General features: G+C 38.0%; 1 protein-coding gene across 1 annotated transcript in view; it reads right to left on the bottom strand.

Annotated features, from left to right (window-relative positions):
• Positions 1–454: 454 nt before the first annotated feature.
• Positions 455–19,769, bottom strand: part of LOC125741949 (heparan sulfate glucosamine 3-O-sulfotransferase 4-like) — an 88,302-nt gene continuing 68,987 nt past the window's right edge. The window contains exon 2 of the mRNA XM_049013515.1: positions 455–1,979. Coding sequence (XP_048869472.1) covers positions 1,346–1,979 — 634 coding nt within the window. The 3' untranslated portion in view covers positions 455–1,345. The remainder of the gene's footprint in view (positions 1,980–19,769) is intronic.

Below are 19,769 nucleotides of genomic sequence, written 5' to 3'. Positions count from 1 at the left end.
AAAGTGAAAATAATTAGCAATTGAATTCTGATTCTTAAATTTCCTTTTCTCTTTTTTTCAGTTCGTGTTCTGATTTCCTGAGCACTGAATAATATTCTTGCAGTAGAATGCACTATGTAAACTCTTACATTTCAGAAACTGAACTGAAACCTATTAGCTGTGAGTCAAATAAGAAATAATTCTGTGCTTCAGTTTAGATATGTTAACTGTGTACTGTTAAGAAATAAACATATATTGATGTTTTTTGGTCATGTGAGGGTTTATGTAGTACAGTGGTTACGTTACCGAGTTAAACACATTGTAATATATCTGGGGGTTCCATTAGTACTATAGACATAACATAAACCTTGTTTTAAAAATATATGTATATATTTAATATTTTATTATAATCTGCAGTTTAATCAATATTTAAATTAATAAACATCTGTTGAATCGCTTTATTCAGTGTCCATGATCTGCTTCCAGTACTGCATGCAACTTTACTGCAGCGGTAGGCTTACAAACAGAAATATAAATTTTCTGGAAATACTAAATAGAATACATTAGACAATTCCACAGCATATGTGTCTTACGGTTGACTGTACAGCACTGCCTTGTGATGTAAAAGGTGGGTTTCTGGCATTCAGATGCTCTCAAGGGCAACGAGAGCTTCTGTGGATTGATCTGATTCCTTGCAGTACCAGCAGACTGACTCGACACACCTGAGTAACAAAACATGGGGTGCCACAGTGAGCCGAATCAATCTCGCACGGCCAAGGCAGAGGCATCGAAGCCAGGGCCACCATTGACAAACATTACACCAATATTGATTGTCTCACGTTGTGCAGAACTCAGAGACAGTTACCACATAATGCGCTGTAAATGAAAAGCGATAGTATGATCATTAAATGACACTCTGAGTATTCTTAACCAGTGCAAATATGAAATACGCAATTACACATTTCAGTCTTAAATGACATGCCTCAAATGAAATGCACATTTAACCCCATCATTGCCTTTCTAATAGAAGAACAGTTGACAAAGCAATGTTGTTCTTTTCTTGGAATTCATTATGTTCAAGAAGCAAATCACTTATTAAGGACACTTAGCATGAACTGTTGCACATTTTTGCCTCGATTTTTGTACCCCTAAATATTTTGAAAATGAAATATAAAATAATCTTTCATTTACAAATATTATTTACAATTATGGATGCCACTATGGCCACTGAAACTACAGTGCAGATTACAGGTTTGCTTTTGACATGGACCGTTTGTGTAGTGAGGGATGATAGTCAGATTCTTTGCATCATGGGAAATCATGGGCCAGTTGGCAGTGCTGAAAGTCTTGCTGGCCTGAGAAACACTCACTGCCTCTCCTCTTGCTCCCACTGAAAGTTCTGCCCTGTCATTTGATAAAACATCATATTAAAGGGTTTGTAAAACTTGTGTAGTCTGTATATCACATCGGAGTCTATTTTGGGATGAGTTCTGCCCTTGGACTTGCCGAGGCACCGTGGTGCACTGCTGTCCTCTGGTTTCTTCAAGCATGGGAATCCCTTGGTTTTGTTGAAATAGAAATGTTTATCTGTCACGATGCGCTTCAGTCCAAGAAAGTCCTGCACTTTGGCCAGTTCCCCACCTGGATCAACAATAAGCCTCTCTCCACTGACGAAGTGTATCTGGGACAGTGGAAAATACTGCATCCAGCTTTCCAGGTGCAGTGCATATATTCCAATTCTCAGGGCACTCCATGAGGCATCAATCAGACCCAGGGTCCTGTTCTTAAAAGCCAGGACCTCAAAGGTCGGGATCTCTGGTCTCTTGGACAGAGTCTGCGTGTAGTCAGATATGGCTCTAGTCACAGGGTTGCGGACCACGATAATGAGTTTGGTGTCTTTTGCCATAGAATGGATGCGTTTGGGGGCACTGTTAGTCACAAAGTAGCTGGGTGTCTTCTCCATGGTGATCTGGCCCTCCAGTGTCGATGGCATCAGGTCCCTGAAGAGACAAACGTTTGCAGCTAAGATCACCACTGGCAATAAAAAGCAACATTCTTTGAAAAAAAAATAAGGATGATTTGAGCTTAAAAAAAGACAAGTTACAATCAAAGGATATAATGTAATTTCACTGATAGCATTTTTATCTCTGGAGATGCATATAAGAGATGAGCGATAAAACAGCAGAAGATGTTATCTGTGTCAGAATACAAGCAGTGATTTAGAAATTTCGGTAATGAGTTCACAGTATATCATGAGGCATCCTCTGTGGGGGCATTTATAATTACTTTAAGGGAATGAAACTTTCCCTGCCGGCTCTGATATACCAGCAAGGCTTTATTCCTTCGCATAACATCACTGACTTTCATTTATGGAGAAAACAATGTTTCTCCACCCTCTGTTTTAAAAGGGGTGTAGATTAAAAAGCATTTTTCGATTAATTATAAAATGCTCTTTATTTGCAATTCAATTAACACTCTCCATCGGAAAGATGTGTTCAAAAAGAATCCTGTCAATCTTTGGTGTGCTATTTTTAAACTTCTGTAAGAAGTAGATGTCCTGACAGATGTACTGGCAAGTGTACCTTCTATTATCTAAATGCAAATGAGTAACAAACACGACTTTTTGAAACATCAGAACCATGACTGTATTACTCTCCTTTCAAAAGATAACTGTTATTTTGTAGTCATGTGTGTCTGATATGCTGCATTTTTCAGACAAAGGTTACTGGGGGAAAAAAACAAATATTTAAATATATTTTCATGAAAGGCTGCAATGAAAGTAACAGTCTGTACTCACATTTTTTTCTTCACTTTTTGTTCTTTTGAACCTTTGATCATTTAAATTCAGGAATGTTTTTGCATAATTCCCTGACATACATCACCCTGAGAAGCCCACTGCCCACAACAGCACATAATGGAATGGAGGCTATAAAGCAATTTCATCTATTTCCAACGAGTATTTGTTGTCTAACATTGAATATAAAGGTTTTTTTTTCATCAGAATGCCACCCCCCCCCCCCCCACCAAACACAAATTTACACACATGTGCAACCAAGCCACTACCTTTCTTGTATCCAACAGCTGCTACTCTAAGAAACTGCAGAAAAAGCTGTGCTTTCATAACATAACACACACACACACACACATACAAATATATATTTGGGGCGGCATGGTGGTGCAGTGGTTAGCACTGTTGCCTCACACCACTGGGACCCACGTTCGAGTCTCTGCCTGGGTCACATGTGTGTGGAGTTTGCATGTTCTCCCCATGTCGTCGTGGAGTTTCCTCCGGGTACTCCGGTTTCCCCCCACAGTCCAAAAACATGCTGAGGCTAATTGGAGTTGCTAAATTGCCCGTAGGTGTGCATGTGTGAGTGAATGGTGTGTGAGTGTGCCCTGCGATGGGCTGGCCCCCCATCCTGGGTTGTTCCATGCCTCGTGCCCATTGCTTCCAGGATAGGCTCTGGACCCCCCGCGACCCAGTAGGATAAGCGGTTTGGAAAATGGATGGATGGATGGATGGATATATATATATATATATATATATATATATATATGCTGGAAATTGTCCAGGACAGGACAAGAAAACTAATGGCAAGAATTTGTAAGATGAGAGTAGGAGCACACAGCAAATATTGTATGTGTGAATATGCACTATTTGCTGCATCGCTAATTCCCAGCCCTACCCCCACCGCAGTCTGCTTGCCTTTTTGGGGTTAGGGAGAATCTGCTGCCACTGCTGCTGACACAGATTTCTCACTTCTGGCCTGCGCCTCCTCACTGCAAAAATTTACAGCTGAAAATCTCATTCTCATTTCTTGTTTCTCAAGTCCTCATTAACTGCCTATTTGGAGGCCAAATGTAAATTTAGATACTTCAAAGTTTATTGCTTACAAGGACTAAACAATGCATTGGGTCATCTACTTTCAAACAACAGGCTTTTTTACTGCTATAGAGTGACACCGATGGAAAATTCTTTGTGTATTTTGAGTGAGTCTCTCAAAATGAAATGGTCCTCGATTTGTGTGAGTGAAGAGAGCACTAGTGAGTAAAAATATCAGGGTATGGCTTCATCCTGATCCATCCTGACCACAGATTACACTGACGTTTTGTCTACACCTCGGGGGCATTAATGTGTCAAGTGAGCAATTTCTTGGGCCATTCGGGAGCCTCAAGTGCGACTCAAATTTCCTTAGTGAAGGAAATCAGGAATAACAGCAACTGAAGCCATACTGCAGAGGGCTGGAGTGAAGCCAGAACTGCCAGTGATGTTAGCATCATTTTGCAAGAAACACGTACAATGTCTGTAAAAGGTGGCATGCCATTGGACGGTGAATTGCAGCTTAAAATATCAAATCACCTAGAAAAAAATACTCTTGGTATACCCCACAAGTATACAACCTACAGTATAAAGTAAGAACCATTTTTGAGAAATACTTAAGTTGTAGAAATAAAAGCAGCAGCAAAATAACAAAGGAAATACAAATAAATAAATCCACCTTTATCAGATTAATATTTTTAAAGCTTTTTTTTACATGTATATTTTACATACAATTCCATCCATGCATCTTCTACCTGCTTATCCTTGATAAGGTCAAAGGGGCATTTTTGGTTTTAATTTTTAAATTTAAACTTTCCAGTCAGCATTAAAAATTAAAAACTGCACTGAAAGAGGATTCAGTATTGGAATACTCTTTCAGAATACTCCGGCTGGGTGAAAATAAAATACAAAACTGGTAGTTAAATATGAATAACAATGCATACCTTTTTGATCTGAAATGATCCAACAGAAAGGCAGTCCATTTTAGAGCATGCTTGCTGTTACCTAACTAAATGGCAAAGATTCTGAGATGAACCTAACACTTTATAAATATTGTACATTATGCAACCAGCAGGTGGAAAAATGCACTTTGAAATCCCTGCTTGCCATATTTCTGGTACTTAGCTCTACGGCTAAATGAAAAAGACAGATTCCTAGTATGTTAAAAATTGAGCATTTTAACGACACAGGCAAGCTCATCACTGCCTCTTAAAATCGACTCGAGGTAAAAGAATGAAATGTCTGCAATGAATATGTCCAAGAGTTTTGAGACCTTCCATAAATACCAGCTCTCCAAATCCGCATCCTGGCACTGTTTCCAGAGAGAAGGACCAACTGTATATGGATGAACAGTTGCTGTGTGAGCTCCAAAAACTGCTGGCCAATTTTTCTCTTTCTGCCCATATTTCCACATTAGCCACAATGCCTGGGTAATTATTTTATCTAGGACTGGGCAGGTTGCCCAACTCAGCATGCAACCACCTGAGGAGACCTTGAAATAGAGATTGAATACAGTTGAAATGAGCATGACTGCTTATTAGACATACTGAAATGCTCTTTTAAAAATATTTACTGTGCTCCAAGACTTTTCACGGTTTACCTTCCAATCTGAATGGGTTTCAAAGGAAAGCTTCAGCTATGGTCATGCTGTCAGAGCAGTGAATGAGTAGTCGTCAGTGGTAGGCTGCATCAGATGAGTGATCAGGCTAATTTGTGTCACAGCTCTTCTCACAGACCAGCTGGTGTGAGAATCTTAGCGACTGCTCTGTTGACAGGGTGGACTGTGTTTGCCCAAAACAGCAGTGCTGAAATAAATGCTTGTGCTTCTCCCCCTTGGCGTGCTTACAGTACGCAAACTGGGCCCCTAGCTGGCCATTATATCTGATGCAAACATCATCTACCCTCTGGCAAAACCAAAAGCTGGCCACACTAGTAATGGTAAGACATTGTGCTATAATAGAAGTTGTGGTTCTGTTCAAACGAAAACTAATCCAAAATTCGACTGCAGAAATATTAGCCTTAAACTGAGTGATACAGAAGGGGGTTAATATCAAGTCTAAATATTTTATATATATAGTCCTACTCATTATTATATGTTGGATACGTAGAACAGTTTAATTTAGCAAACCTTCTCTTTATTGGCATACTCTATTGCGAAAACCATCATTCTAAATCGGCCAGTTATTATTGCGGAGAAATCTTGGCAAGATGATATTTAAGAAATGACAGCTGGTCCGATAGTCTTTTGTTTATGCTGTTTTTTTTTTTTATTCCTCAGTAGACATCCTCAATGCAGGATCCTTGTTGAAAATTCTTATTAGGTCCTATTTGAAAAGCCCGGTAACGTAACTATAAAAATGACACAAGATAGAAAACTCAAAACATTTGGAGCGGATATAGAATCTTGGAATTCTGAAGGGAGCCTGGAACAGGATAATAGTCATAATAAGCAGCCTTTTAATGTGGTGTATCGTCCTTGAAGACCAAACTTTCAAGGTTGTTGATTACCAAGCAGAACTGGAACAAAATAGAAGAAACGACAGCAGGGTAATTTCTTTCCAAGGCTCCCACTCAGATTTTCGGCCTGGTTTCCTTAATATGTCAAATTGTTCCTTTGGGGGTTCAGGTTGGCATCATGAAAACATCTCATCCACAAAATAATTTCGAACGGCAGTATTTTATCCCTCGATAACCAATAAAATGACACAAAATATTCATGCACATACTTTTAAACTTGCCATGCAACACTGTTTACTGCTCTTTTGCAAGCAGAGCCTTTGTTTTAAAACACTAACTCTTACTGTAAATAAAGCCCTATTGCTTCTGTGGTTGAACTGAAATTAGTCATGGCTATAGACCAACAGCGTCTTTTCATGAATGTTGATGGGGTTTTAAGGTGAAAGGAGAAAAATAATGTTCTTTTGTTTATGAGAGGCTTTACACAATTACTTGCATAAAGCTTTGGTGGAAAGCTTTCAGAATTATAAAAAAAATAAAAATAAAAAAAACTTAATTGTGCAGTCACGACAAGTAAATTAAGGCTCATAAACAGCACTGATGAACATAACCTACTGGAGTCCATAGTTTTTTATAATTATTATTATTTTTAAGATTAAGACTACACTTTTGTTCTGCTTTGACACATTTGTAACTAATTACCCATGAACACTGCAAAGACGCTAAATAAAGACCTCAGTGCATTTGACAGGACAGACAGTGGCTAGCTTCCACCACAGCAAAGGTTGAACATCTGGACATAAATTGGCAAGAGATAAAACTACATTCTCAATCAGGAACACAAAGAGAAAGCCCAAGCTGAAAAATACATCCGAAATATATAAACAGAGTGTTTAAAGCATGTGAGCCTGTTAGGTGCACCTAATGAAAAATATTTTCATTTGTAAAATCCATATATTTTAAGTAACATGCTAATGCTGTTAGCTTAATATGTACTTAACAGTTTGTGATTTAAAAGCCAAACTAATATAGATATTAAAAAGTATAGAATATAATAACCCTCTGATCCTATTTCCGGGAGAAATTGCAGTGCCCTGTGTGGTGAGTTAAATTATTATTATTTGGGGTTTATATGGTTTAATTCATTATCACCAGGTAAAATTAATAGATACACATTAACATAACATTTCATCAGTAATTTGGTCCCAAATGTGTAAACAGATCTTCAGAAATATGAGAATGAACATCAGCAAAAAATATTATTTTTAACTTCTAGCTATCTACACATAATCCCAATGCAGTGAATCGTCTTCCAAGCTTGAGACTCTATTGCTAGTATCAGATAACCAACATGATGTAAATATCATTAAAATCAACTCATCTTTGCAACAGAAATTACACAGCAGTTGAATAAAAAAAGTACCGGTATTCTGATGAAGCATCCTAAGAAATACATGAATTGAGAGAAAGATTTTATTGACAGTACTAGTAAAACCATTAAGGAATGTTGTCTCTGCACAGCCAGACCGTGGGGTAGGTAATATGAGGAATATCATGAATTTTCCATTCCTGGAGTCCCTATGTGAATGTCACACTAAATTTTGCTAAATAAAATAGTGTGTGGGGTTTAATCATTGCTGTATAGGCCTAGGTGGGTAATGCTACACTTCAGAATGTTATACGTTTGTTTTCATAAAAGGTGCCAAATGGACACATACTGTTACTATAAAATATATTTTTCCCAACTTTCATTATTTAACAGTGCATCTTTAAGGTGAGTCATAATATATACAGGCAAAAATCCATGACATTTGACCCTGAGTATTAAAAAATGTTTACCTCCTATAAAAACAAAGTTGGCTTTCATGAACTGGACTCATCGTTATCAGATTATGGGACACCATAAAATATTCTGATTCCAAAGCCAACTGTGAATTAGGCAGTTCAACGATAATGTTATATTGTCGTTTGGACAAAGACGTCATCGTACCGTGTATTACTAAGTCTGGGAAAAGCAGATAAACGGAATATTTACCATGAATTCTAACTAAGGGGTTAGTGAAAATATAGCTCGATTACAAAAGATAATTAAGAAATCAATATGAGCTGCATGACTGCGATAATTCTCATAAAGCAAGAATAATTTTCATGTTGTAATTATGAACTGTCTATCTAACCACCTTCCATACCAAGGTCAAGGTGATGAGATCTCCAAGTCCTAAATTCACTGGTCATGTCAGTGAAGATTCCATGTTCTCTCCATGTTGTGTTCTACCCTAGTTGTTCCCCTGGATAATTCCCTAAACTGCCCGGGGTGGGCTGCAGGTCTGCCTATGACCAACAGACACCGATCGACTGTAGAAAAATGGTCTGGATGGATGGATGGTTGGTATTAGCTAAGTCTGGGTAGCCTGAATCACTTACAGTATCTGGGAAGATAAATGCATTAATACACAAGCATCGTTATGTAGCTCATAAATGCAATCCATATTTATTTATACATTTGAGCTTCAGCTTCCAACTTCATCCTTCTCATCTTTAATTTAATTTCATGTCACGGTGTTTCAGCGTTTTGAATCCGATTTTTCCTCCACTGCTGACTGAAGCAAAGGCACTTCCTTGAAGTACAGCCTCTTGTTGACTTTCTTCAGAAAAGAGAAGTGTGTTTCAAGCTCAGATTAAAGCATAAAACCTCTCTCTTTTAAGGTTCTTATTTTTAACAAAAAAATAAACAAAACTTTATATCACCTTTTCTGTCACGGTTTTGTATGCCCTAGATTTGTTTATCCCGTTAATAACGTGTTTTCTCCTGAGTAATACTGGTAATAATAAAGAAAGCATTTTAATATAAGAAAACTTTGAGCATTTAATTACATTATGGCATCAGTGATATTTATTGAATGTTTTTTGTGTTTGTTTGACTGGTAGGGGTCATTACTTTCTGGTTTCATCTAAATGCATGTACTCCTTGCATAAATATGAGGAGGACGTCTTCAAGCCAGGCCTCATGAATTTTCAGATATGAAAAGCTTTTTCTTTGCATGGACCCGGAGAACTTTCCAGCATACCATAGCTCTTAAGTTAGACATCAACAATGAAATATTACGTTCTGTAGATGGGTAATACTGCAAGCTTTCTGAAATAAATGTTTGATTATACTACAAAACAATAATATTGCTAGATAAACACAGATAAAATAAGATAATATAGAATCTTCCTCATTCATATAAAAAGGTATTAAGATATGAAATATCCATTCTTTCACAAGTCCAGTAAGAACCCCTCACTTTGCTCTCACCTACATTGTGTTGTAAAGGGTGTTAAGAGAACATACTGACAAAGCAGAAATAAGTGAAAATGCAGAGCCTTTTTTCCAAGAATGAAAGGTTAAGGCACTGGTGAAGGACAAATCTATTCAGACTGAGCTGAAACCTTCAGTACTCATCGAAGTTGGTAGGGAAAGTTACTGAAAAAGACTATGCAAATCTAACAGACTATTATGAGAAACATATTAAATATTTACATTTTTCATCCATATTGTCCTTCAGTTTAAAACCCTAAGAAAATGGTGAAAGACTATTTGTTTTTAGTTTGTGCTAAAAATTCCTGTATACCGATTTGCATTCTACATAGACAAGAAAGTAATAAAATGTTTTAAAATCCTTTTTGTAGCTTTTGCCAGTAAATCTAGCGTGACAAAGCTGCCCTGACGTAAATATCATGCAATAGAAGAAAAATAGTCAGTGTTACTGAAAGTAAATTTGCCAGTGTCAGCTGGGGAGGCTAAGACCTGATTTTGCAAACTATCATGAAGCATTTATTTGCAGGAAATAAGACATATCTTCAGGCACTGATGGATGAGACTGTCGTTTTTCAGTCCCATGCTGTACATTCAACCTTGAAAAGGCTTAATTTAGGCAGCCAATGAAGGGAATGAAAAATTTTATTCTTAAGCAACATTGCCATCAGCGCACGCACATGTAAACAAACCTTGGATGTCATCCTACTGAACTGCAGCGCCTCAGGAAAAGGAAACAGGTTGATCTGTACAGGCTAATGTGTGTGATACAGGGGAACTGGGCCCTTTCACTGATAAATCCTGTTCCATACAGAGACAAAGGACCTGTTTTTTCGTTCTAAGCACTATAGTGGTTCAAAAGACAGGATTACAACCTTACTAAAGGACAACAGCTCAATTTCATACCAGGCACAATAAATAAACAAATAAATAAACAGCCCAGAGTGCTCATGCGGATTGCAATCTCCTTAATATATTTGCTAAGACACAAGAACATCAGGAAGTAATCACATAGAGTAGATGATGTATTAAATGCTCTGGGAAGTTTTTTACCACTATTCACAGTTGAGAAAGTTTTTTTTTAAATTATTATTCTAATATGAATCTACATTTATGACATTCTACACTAATTGTTTTATTTTCCCCAGACTCTTAACTACCATAGACTTCTCTGTCAGGAGGGTTATGAAATCAGAGGTGAAGTATTTGATTAGATTTCTCACCCACGTCCACATCCTGCCAAATCGCACAGATCACATTGCTTGTATAAGAGTCTGTCTCCATACAAAACCAACAAGCTTATTTTTTAAAAGAGGGTATAAAATATTAATAAGATGTATTTTATTTTGCTATTTGCGCAAGGTGCAAAGGAAGTCTTTGGTCTTCGAATACCCGATGGTGAACTCCATGAGAGAAATAGTTTTTTGGGGTCAGAGCACAGGGTCAGCCGGCATCAGGTGTTCCATGGAGTAGTTCAGGTTATGAGCCTTTCTCATGGGTCTGGTGGTGATATGATTAATCTGCTGGCAATGGGACTTAAACCCACAACCCTCTGGACATGAGCACATGTACCTAACCAGATGAGCTGCACGCTGCCCCTCAGTATGACATTATGCAAATCAGGATTCAGCTGGCCATTACTCCACTTTCACTAAATATGTCAGCTTCATAATAAATTAATAATTAGTGAAAAATGTAATTTCAGTTATAAGGTAATTGAATAATGGCTTTTGGCATCACTGAGACTATGCCAGATTTCTGAGTTTAATAAATGTTAATAAATTCTACATCTATACAAATCTAATTCTGTTTTAATTCCCATCTTTGTCTTTGAGTATTCATCAGATTTTAACATCCTGCTTCCAATCCAATCATATCATGATACCCTTTATGCATTTCTGCGGCTTTATTTTATATGACAAACACATTTAGACAAACACATTACAAGCCTTTCATGTTGGTGTGGGGGGTCAATCATTTGAATGGTGTATACTTTCATGTTATCAACATTAGCTGACTGCAAATACATATATTGGGTGACAGTTTGTTCCCCACAAAAACTATTGGGGGGTACAGGTGAATAATTATACAGCTACAATATCTGTAACACTGGCAACAAGGACATGTTTTTAGCGATTTATAAACACATTCATAACAAATAATAATGCATTCATAAAGCCTTATAAGCACTGAATGTCATATTAGCGACAAGCAGTCTTCATTATGGATATATCTAAAACAGCTGAAGAGTCAACACAGGTGTCCCCACTTCAGACCAAAGAGATGCAGTTAGACTAATCAGCATCCTAAAATTGCTTATAGTGCATGTGCTGCATGTGTTCTATCATTGACAGGCATCCTGTACAAGCTATATCCTAGCTTACTTGCATCACTGACAAAATCATTTGTCAGAAAACTGGGGATCACTACAGATTTGGTTTAATGCATAATATCTTTTATGTGTTATGATATCAGGGTCGCCGGCAATGCTGGAACTTTTTATAATTGCTATTAGGTGTCACAAAAATACCTCCACTGATAGGTATTAATGGCTGTTGAGTTCGTTATCGACAAGAATGCCCACGGTCTTCTGTACATAATAGTACATCACCGTAATTGGGAGTTCTACTCCTGTACACAGTAGTCAGGATGAACAAGAGTAGCACCATATACCAATTGCCGAAAAGGCCTTTGCCCCATGCATGCATTAATAACATAGTTCTGGCCATGGGCACAAGCTCTGGAGTTCATATATCACTGTTGTGTATTAAATTGGGACTGTGGCTCCCCTACAGGAGTTCTGACTACACCTTCAGGTAGTGGAAAGGATTTTATTGACTCCTGGTAAGATCAGAGTTGATATATGTGTCCCGTAAAGCGGATTGTCCCCTGTAGCGCTCTACACTAGATGCTCTAGATGCTGCAACACCATTTGGGATCAATGTCTCTCCTGTTACATTTAGCTACAGGCGAGTGGCATGCATTTGGGCAGTGGCACTCCAAATCTGGAAACAACTGTGTCACTTTGGGATCTGCTCTCAGCTTTAAAACAGATCAGAACAAATCAGAACAAAAAATCCTACTCTGCTTCACCATCCAGTGTTCATATGTAGGAACTTGTCATGAGTGACTGCAGTGTTACTCACACAATTACAGCAGATTGCTGGGTTTTCCCCACAATAATGCCTTTCCCGTGTGCTTTTCTGAGTATTCTTACTAGTTAGTTAATCACTCCTGTATTTTTGTGATCACTTTGCTTGCTTTACAGCTGTCACAATAGGAAAAGCAGCATTACACAATGAAACCATCTACATGTAGCACTAGCCTTGTGTCCTTAGTGTTGCACTGTTACCATATTATACACACGGTTCTGCTAGACTGACGGGAAGCAGTTTTGAGTGACGTAAAGGCCAAGATCAGTTTGAATTTTATTCCGTCTGGTTAGAATGCAGTGATGCCTGAAAAGTTACTTTATAAAGACAAGTGAAATATAATAGTAATTTAAGGAATGTGGTTCAATTAGTTACTTTGCAATACTGACCAGCAGGTAATCCATAAGCTAAATGAGCAATGAAAAAAGAAAGGAAGAAAAAAAGGCGTGAGTTGCTTTCTGCTTCATTGAAATTGGTGTGCACTTATTTCTCATTACACTCCAACAGAGCTCACAATCTCACAAGCTGTACTGTAGACCACATGGGTAAAGCAGGTGACATTTCTTTTTAACACTACTATACAATCACTTTCAAATGTAGAAGTCAATTATGGCTAGTGCAATTATGAAATGATTGCATTTTTAATTGCACAGTGACAGTAACTGTATTCATTTTTATATTGCTATATGCACACACAAAAGCAATGTTCTTGGATAGAGTGGTCAGGTGACAAGCCTCATTCATTTGCCAGTATAGTATTGTTACAATAGTAGTTTTCTATATGCATAAATTGAGGATTGTGCACATAACAGATGAATAACATATTTAAATATATACACATTATAGTGATGTGTGACTATTTAAGAATATATGCATTTGAAATAAACTTTGACATACGATGTAGGAAGACCTTACAGAATAGCACATGACCTTTTGACATTTCTTTAGTAATCCATACGAATTAGTACATTATCTAACTCTCTTCATGCCTGTCTTGTAATGTGAGGTTGGTAATATTTCAACAATGAACCAATCACTCCAAAACAAATAAATATCAATACATGATTTAGGTAGTTAATGTATTATTCCAAATAATTAACAATGATATATTATTTGTGATAGCAGCTTATTCGTTACAGTGATGACAGAAATCATGTTTCGGGAGTGGGGTTTTATTGATCTATTCTCTAAGCACTGGCTTTTATGAGTGGTAATGAGGTTTTGTTATTTGGGGAAAATGTCTCATTTCCGAAATGTCTGAGGAGCTCTGGTGATTTGCACTGGCTTTTTCAGCATCTCACCACCAGCCATATTTCTTAACTACTGCCGTCCTGCTTTCATCAGCCTTAGATTCATCTCAATTTGCACAGCAGAATAATCCATAGCCACCAACCTGGGGTACAGGCAGAGTAGCACGGTGTACCTCATTGTTTCTGACAGAGTAATTCCCACAGTCCTGTCTTACACAAAATCCACATCCATTACTATCACTAGGCTTCAAAGAGTTCCCAATTTTTCACTTACGTATGTTTCTGTTAACAGACAAAATGGGGTTTTGCAGTACTGTCCATTATTGTGGGGTCATCTGCTATATATCTCTTATTATTCTTACCCATGCATTCATACATCATCCAACTGCTTATCTAGTACATGGTAACGCATTTTGTTTGTATTTCCATTATAAGCATGTAAGAGATGTGGGCAAAATGAAATACAGGTAGAATTGAGTTATGTTACCATGCAATTGTCTCATTTTTCAGTGAAAGGTAGTAGAATTTAACAATTTTCCTGAAACTTATCTGTGATAGTATTGACTTTCCAAAAATGTTTTTGTTCAATATAATTAGTATTCATTTATTCATACTGATGAAGCTCATTGTTCAAATTCAAATTTCAACAGACTTTTTTGTCTTGTTTAGAAAGGGAAAAAAGTCATTATAATATGGATGACATGAATGGTATTATATATAAAGATCTGAGATATATTAGACTGTAACAAAACATTATTGAGTACTCGTAGATCGGTACTTGTACTGTAGATCAGTACTGAATACGGGAGTAATGTGTCATGACACACTGTGTATCCACCTGCATTGTCTATGGAGCTCTGCAGCCACAGGCCAGTTAGAGTAGCCATGCTGACCCCTGTCTAGCGGCAAAAGTATCTACTGTACAATGGGCATGCAAGGGTCTGAACTGGACCTTGGAGTAATAGACGAGGGTCATCTGGTCTGATGAATCCCATTTTCTGTTGCATCATGTGGACGTCCACGTCTGATTCATGGCTACGTAGCTCCATATGCAAGGGGCTCGTGACACATCACTCCCGTTTCCATGATGAAAATGATCTGCCATTTGTGCCACAGTAGCCCTTCTGTTGATGTGTACTAGATGGGATAGCCTGCATCCCACATCGAGGAGTCCTGGCTTTTGGCTGTTCATGGCTTTTCCCTCCTCAGACCGCAGTCAGTAGGTCCTCACCACGGCTGACCATGATCACCCCACAAGTCTGTTTCGGAGATGCTCTGACTCAGCTATCTGACCATAATGAATTATCCCCTGTCAAAGACCCGAATCCCTCCCTTTTCTTCACATTCAACATGGCGACTTCAAGAACCCATATGTCCTCTAATTTTCCTTACACATAATACTCAATTGTAGAGTGAATTAGGAAAAAAAACTTTCAATTAATCAATCAAGCAGACTTTATTTATGTAGCACTTTTCCTACAAACACATTGTAACACGAAGTGCTTTACATAATAACATTAAACTTTGTCACAACATTGTGTGTGTGTGGATTAGGTTGATATTACATTGTGGGGACCAAACTTAGCGTCACCACAAACATGTGAGCAATGTGTCACGCTACAACGTCTCTAGTGTTTTTTCATCTTTGTTTTATTCGCATAGGACCACTGTAGTACATGCAATCTGTCTAAAACGTCTTTATTTGGTGTGTGACAGTAGTATTATAGTATAGTATTACTAGAGGAAACCAAAATATTGTGGCCCAGATTATAAATTGTTAGAATTTTACCTTTCTCACTTAAGCTGAGTCAGTGACCATGGAGAAAGGAGAATGAATGATAGAAACCCTTAAAAGGGCCAGAACAGAAAACAGGATGGGGTATCGGCAGGTTAACACCACTAACAGGAAAGTGAGTCATTTCCAAAGAAGTTTGGAAGGCAAAAGTGTGAATCCCATAATCTACTGAGGGCACAGCAAAGCACAAGGGTTCGCCTGATACCTCTGGCAGAGCACAGAGATAAAACCTATAATTATTTAAACTGATTAAGTGCTTTACTCAAGCAGGAATAATTCCAGATTCACCTCCAAAACAGAATCCAAGATAACTTCTCTAATGTATGAACTGCTTTCAGAAAGTGTAATTTTGTAAGTAGTAATTCATATAATTAAGTAAGGTTTAATTATTAGGGACTTTTTTCAAGACTCTTTATATTTATATCATGTATAGGATATATTGTTGATTATTTAAGTTTTATTAGTAAAATATAGTAATTAGGACAGACATACACTAAAATAACTTTATTGTTCATCCATCCATCCATCTAACATCACATCCTACCTCCACTCTCTAACTTATCCATAATGTATGACTGTCTACAAGTCACATAATGAGCTGATACCCCAGCTTTGTCTCCTGTTCTGCAGGTTTTCCCATAACCCTGCACAGGGTTGAGTAGATCAGTGGACGGATGGATGGATTTCCACTTACAAAGTTCACACTTACAAAGTCGAAGCCAAAACAAACAACATTTTACTAGACGCCACCCACCCTCTGCACATGCTAAAGGTCAAGGCTGCAATGAATTACCATAATATTACCATGTTCACATCAGTTGCTATTGGAGCACAATTGTATTCTTAAAGTGTATTTCAACATCAGGGCACTGCACAATCATATTACAAGCCATTATTTCATTTAGCTAATATATTTTAAGAAGCGGAGAATGGAAATCGAAAAATAAAATAAAGAAATCAAAATGTGCTTTGCTAACCGGGTTACATTTTCAAATGTCAGTGTAATTAAAATGCATTCAGTGTTGCTCTATTGAGAAGACTTTGCATTTTAGACATATCAATGAAAATAAATCTGAAAGCGATTCTTAGCTTATACACAAGACATTAAGGTACAGACAAACAATCAGAATTTCTAGAATAATTAGAACTTAGCTGCTTAGTACAACCATGACACCTTGTTTTCCTTGCTTAATGTCTGTTGCAAATCACTGCAGTATGCTCTAAAGCACAGGTGTTTTCGGGTAAGAAAATGAATCCTGGAATAACCTGTGATCCACACAAGTAAAACATGTTTTTATGCCTTATTACCAGGCAGGACAGACAAATGTAACATATGAAGAATTACAGGGTCCAAGGAAGATCTCAAACTGACATTCAGAAACCATTACTAGTCCTGACAGTACATTTAGATGTACCTGATGAATTGTGTGGAATTTAATTAAGAAACTGCATGTAGAAAGCAGAACAGAGTACAGATCATTGATATATTTAAAGATTAAGTTACATAAATAACTAGCTACAGTATATCCAAGGGTGTAACAATGTATCTTCAGTTCAGCTATTCAGACTGGATCCTCAAATGCACACACCTCAAACTCATGGCCCTAAGAACAATCCCATACAGCCTGCGAAATGATTTTGATATTCTGTAAAAGAAAAAAAAAGGGCCTGGGAATAGGGATACAACGGTACACAAAAATTCATGTTTCAGTACAAAATTCGGTTTTGGGTTCATGGTTCGGTGCAATTTCTTTAGCTGTAACCAGAGTTGTGTTTTAACCTATCAGTTGATTAATCTGTGACTGTGACTCTTGTACATACTCAGTTGGTGGGTTGAAACAAAATCCTGGCCTGGATCTTTACTTTCTGAACCTGAACATTCCACTTCTGCTGTAACTGACTGACAGGCACAATCAGCATAGGCCTGATGTCTTCCACGGTGAACATCATCTTGTCAATTTAGGTTCCATCTGCGTCAAGAAATCTGTTCATTAATTTCATTATGTGCGCTGAAACAAAAATAATGTAACTGAACAACATACAATAAATACGTGTACTGGTACAGCCCAACCTGGGATGTAGGGACCATCCTGACTGAACCTGTGAACCTCCACTACACCATTGCTCATCCCCCCCTCCCCCACTGACAAACTCAACAGCATAAAATTCAGCGAAATATTCTGCTTGTAATGTGGTTGGTTTGATTTCTTGGGACTAAAAACTAATTATTAAAAACTCACCTATTTCTCATGTAAAACAAACATCCAGTGGACAATGGCAACTAAAAGCAGGTGAATTAAAGTTCATCAGCCCAGTAGATGCATTTGATTTTATTTGATATCTTCTGAGAGGTTGTTGTATATAATTGTTCAGTTATATTTTAAAAGACAATTTTAAGGAATAATGTTTATTATAAAGTGCATATTTGTAAATGTTATTTACATATAGTAAAGACATCTACCAAATAACTGCAAAGCTTGGTTTATACTGTACATTGTCTGCCCCCAAATTCACTGGCAGTTTTTAGTACAACCCTTTTCCCTCTTTTGGTTAAAATAAACACCTTTTAATTAGCTCATACCTATCCAAAGTCTTAATGTATTTTTAGAGCTGATAATTTGGGAAGAACTGAGATACACCTGCTAACAACTGCTAAGGACAGGCAACTTCCTGTCTAAGGGAATGCAGATGGACGCTTATGAGGAAAAAAAACAGGAATACTGGTATACCTGTGCTGTGTGTACTCCATAATGCACGGTTCTGTAGTTCAGTACAATTGATTTCTGTTTCCTCTTAAAAGGCGACTCGTTTGCCAAATAAAGGTCCCATTCCCTGTATTTTGGCCTCTCTTGCTTGAAACAGCAGTGTTTCCATTTACAGTATGTGCTCAACAGCATAGATAATCCTTTCTGCCACTTAATCCGTACAGGGAGCCTTGTTCTGGAAACACCCTAAAGGGGATTCCAGGCAATCATAGGGTGAGGAAACACACAGTACGGGCAACTTAGAAATGCCAGTTCATTTGTTTTTTTGATTGCAGGAGAAAACCCCATGCAACATGTGGAGAACTTGCAAAATGAATACACACACAGCCAGCAGCGGCCGAATACAGAGACATGAGGTGGCAGTGCTCTCCAGGGAGCCACTGTGTCACCACAGTTAATACAAAAAAGTCTATTTTAGCAAAAAGGGCTCGTGGTTTTTTTCTAGCAAGAAAAGCATTTGAGGGAGTATCAATCTGAGGCAGCTGGGTACACTAACGGTCCATTGCTTTAAAACTTATATGAGGGACAAGATCTCTGTATCAGTTTTCAAAACAAAGATAAAAGAATGCAATAGAAGCCATGAAAACGGTTCACTTTGCCTAGGGACATTATCAACATGTCAGAAAGAAATAAAAGCTGGATCAGATCTTCTGTATTCCTATATTCTTTTTGTTCTTGGGGTCTTCGAGAAGGTAACCTGTACTTTGCAAAACTCCAAGAAGCATCACCAACTTTCTTCAGCGCTAAGGCGGACAGGATGAGAGACAGCTTTTAATCTAGACCTGACCGATGACCTTAAACTCCTGGGAGGACCTTACGGTACTACCAGACTCAACTAGCTGATTGTGAGTCAGTGCCATTAAACATGGTTGATGTGACGCCCGCTCCGTCCGCTCCTCGTGTGTGCCACGCCCCCTAATTACCCACGTGTGATTTCCTGATTGTGCCCAGTCGTGTCTTGTTTCCTGCTACCTTGTTTCATGTATTTAAGTTCCTGATTTGTACTAACCCGTGTCTGTCATTGATGTTACCCAGCGTTTGTCCGTACCTGTACCCAGTAAAAACCCTGTTTCCCGAACCTTGCCTGTGTGCCTGCTTCCGCTCGCTCGCCTCTCTGCCCGCTCACCAGGCGATCGCGAGCCGTCGCGTGACAGTTGAATCCATCAAGTACATTTTGAATGTCCACTTACTACACTGAGCATTTTCCTCTGCTGTTTATACAATATGGTGGCACAGCATGACTGCAGTCAGTC

Source organism: Brienomyrus brachyistius, chromosome 5, assembly GCF_023856365.1.
Source record: "Brienomyrus brachyistius isolate T26 chromosome 5, BBRACH_0.4, whole genome shotgun sequence".
NCBI classification, from domain to species: Eukaryota; Metazoa; Chordata; class Actinopteri; order Osteoglossiformes; family Mormyridae; genus Brienomyrus; species Brienomyrus brachyistius.
Note: the sequence above shows the minus strand (reverse complement) of the source record. Positions and strands in the feature narration are given on the sequence as shown.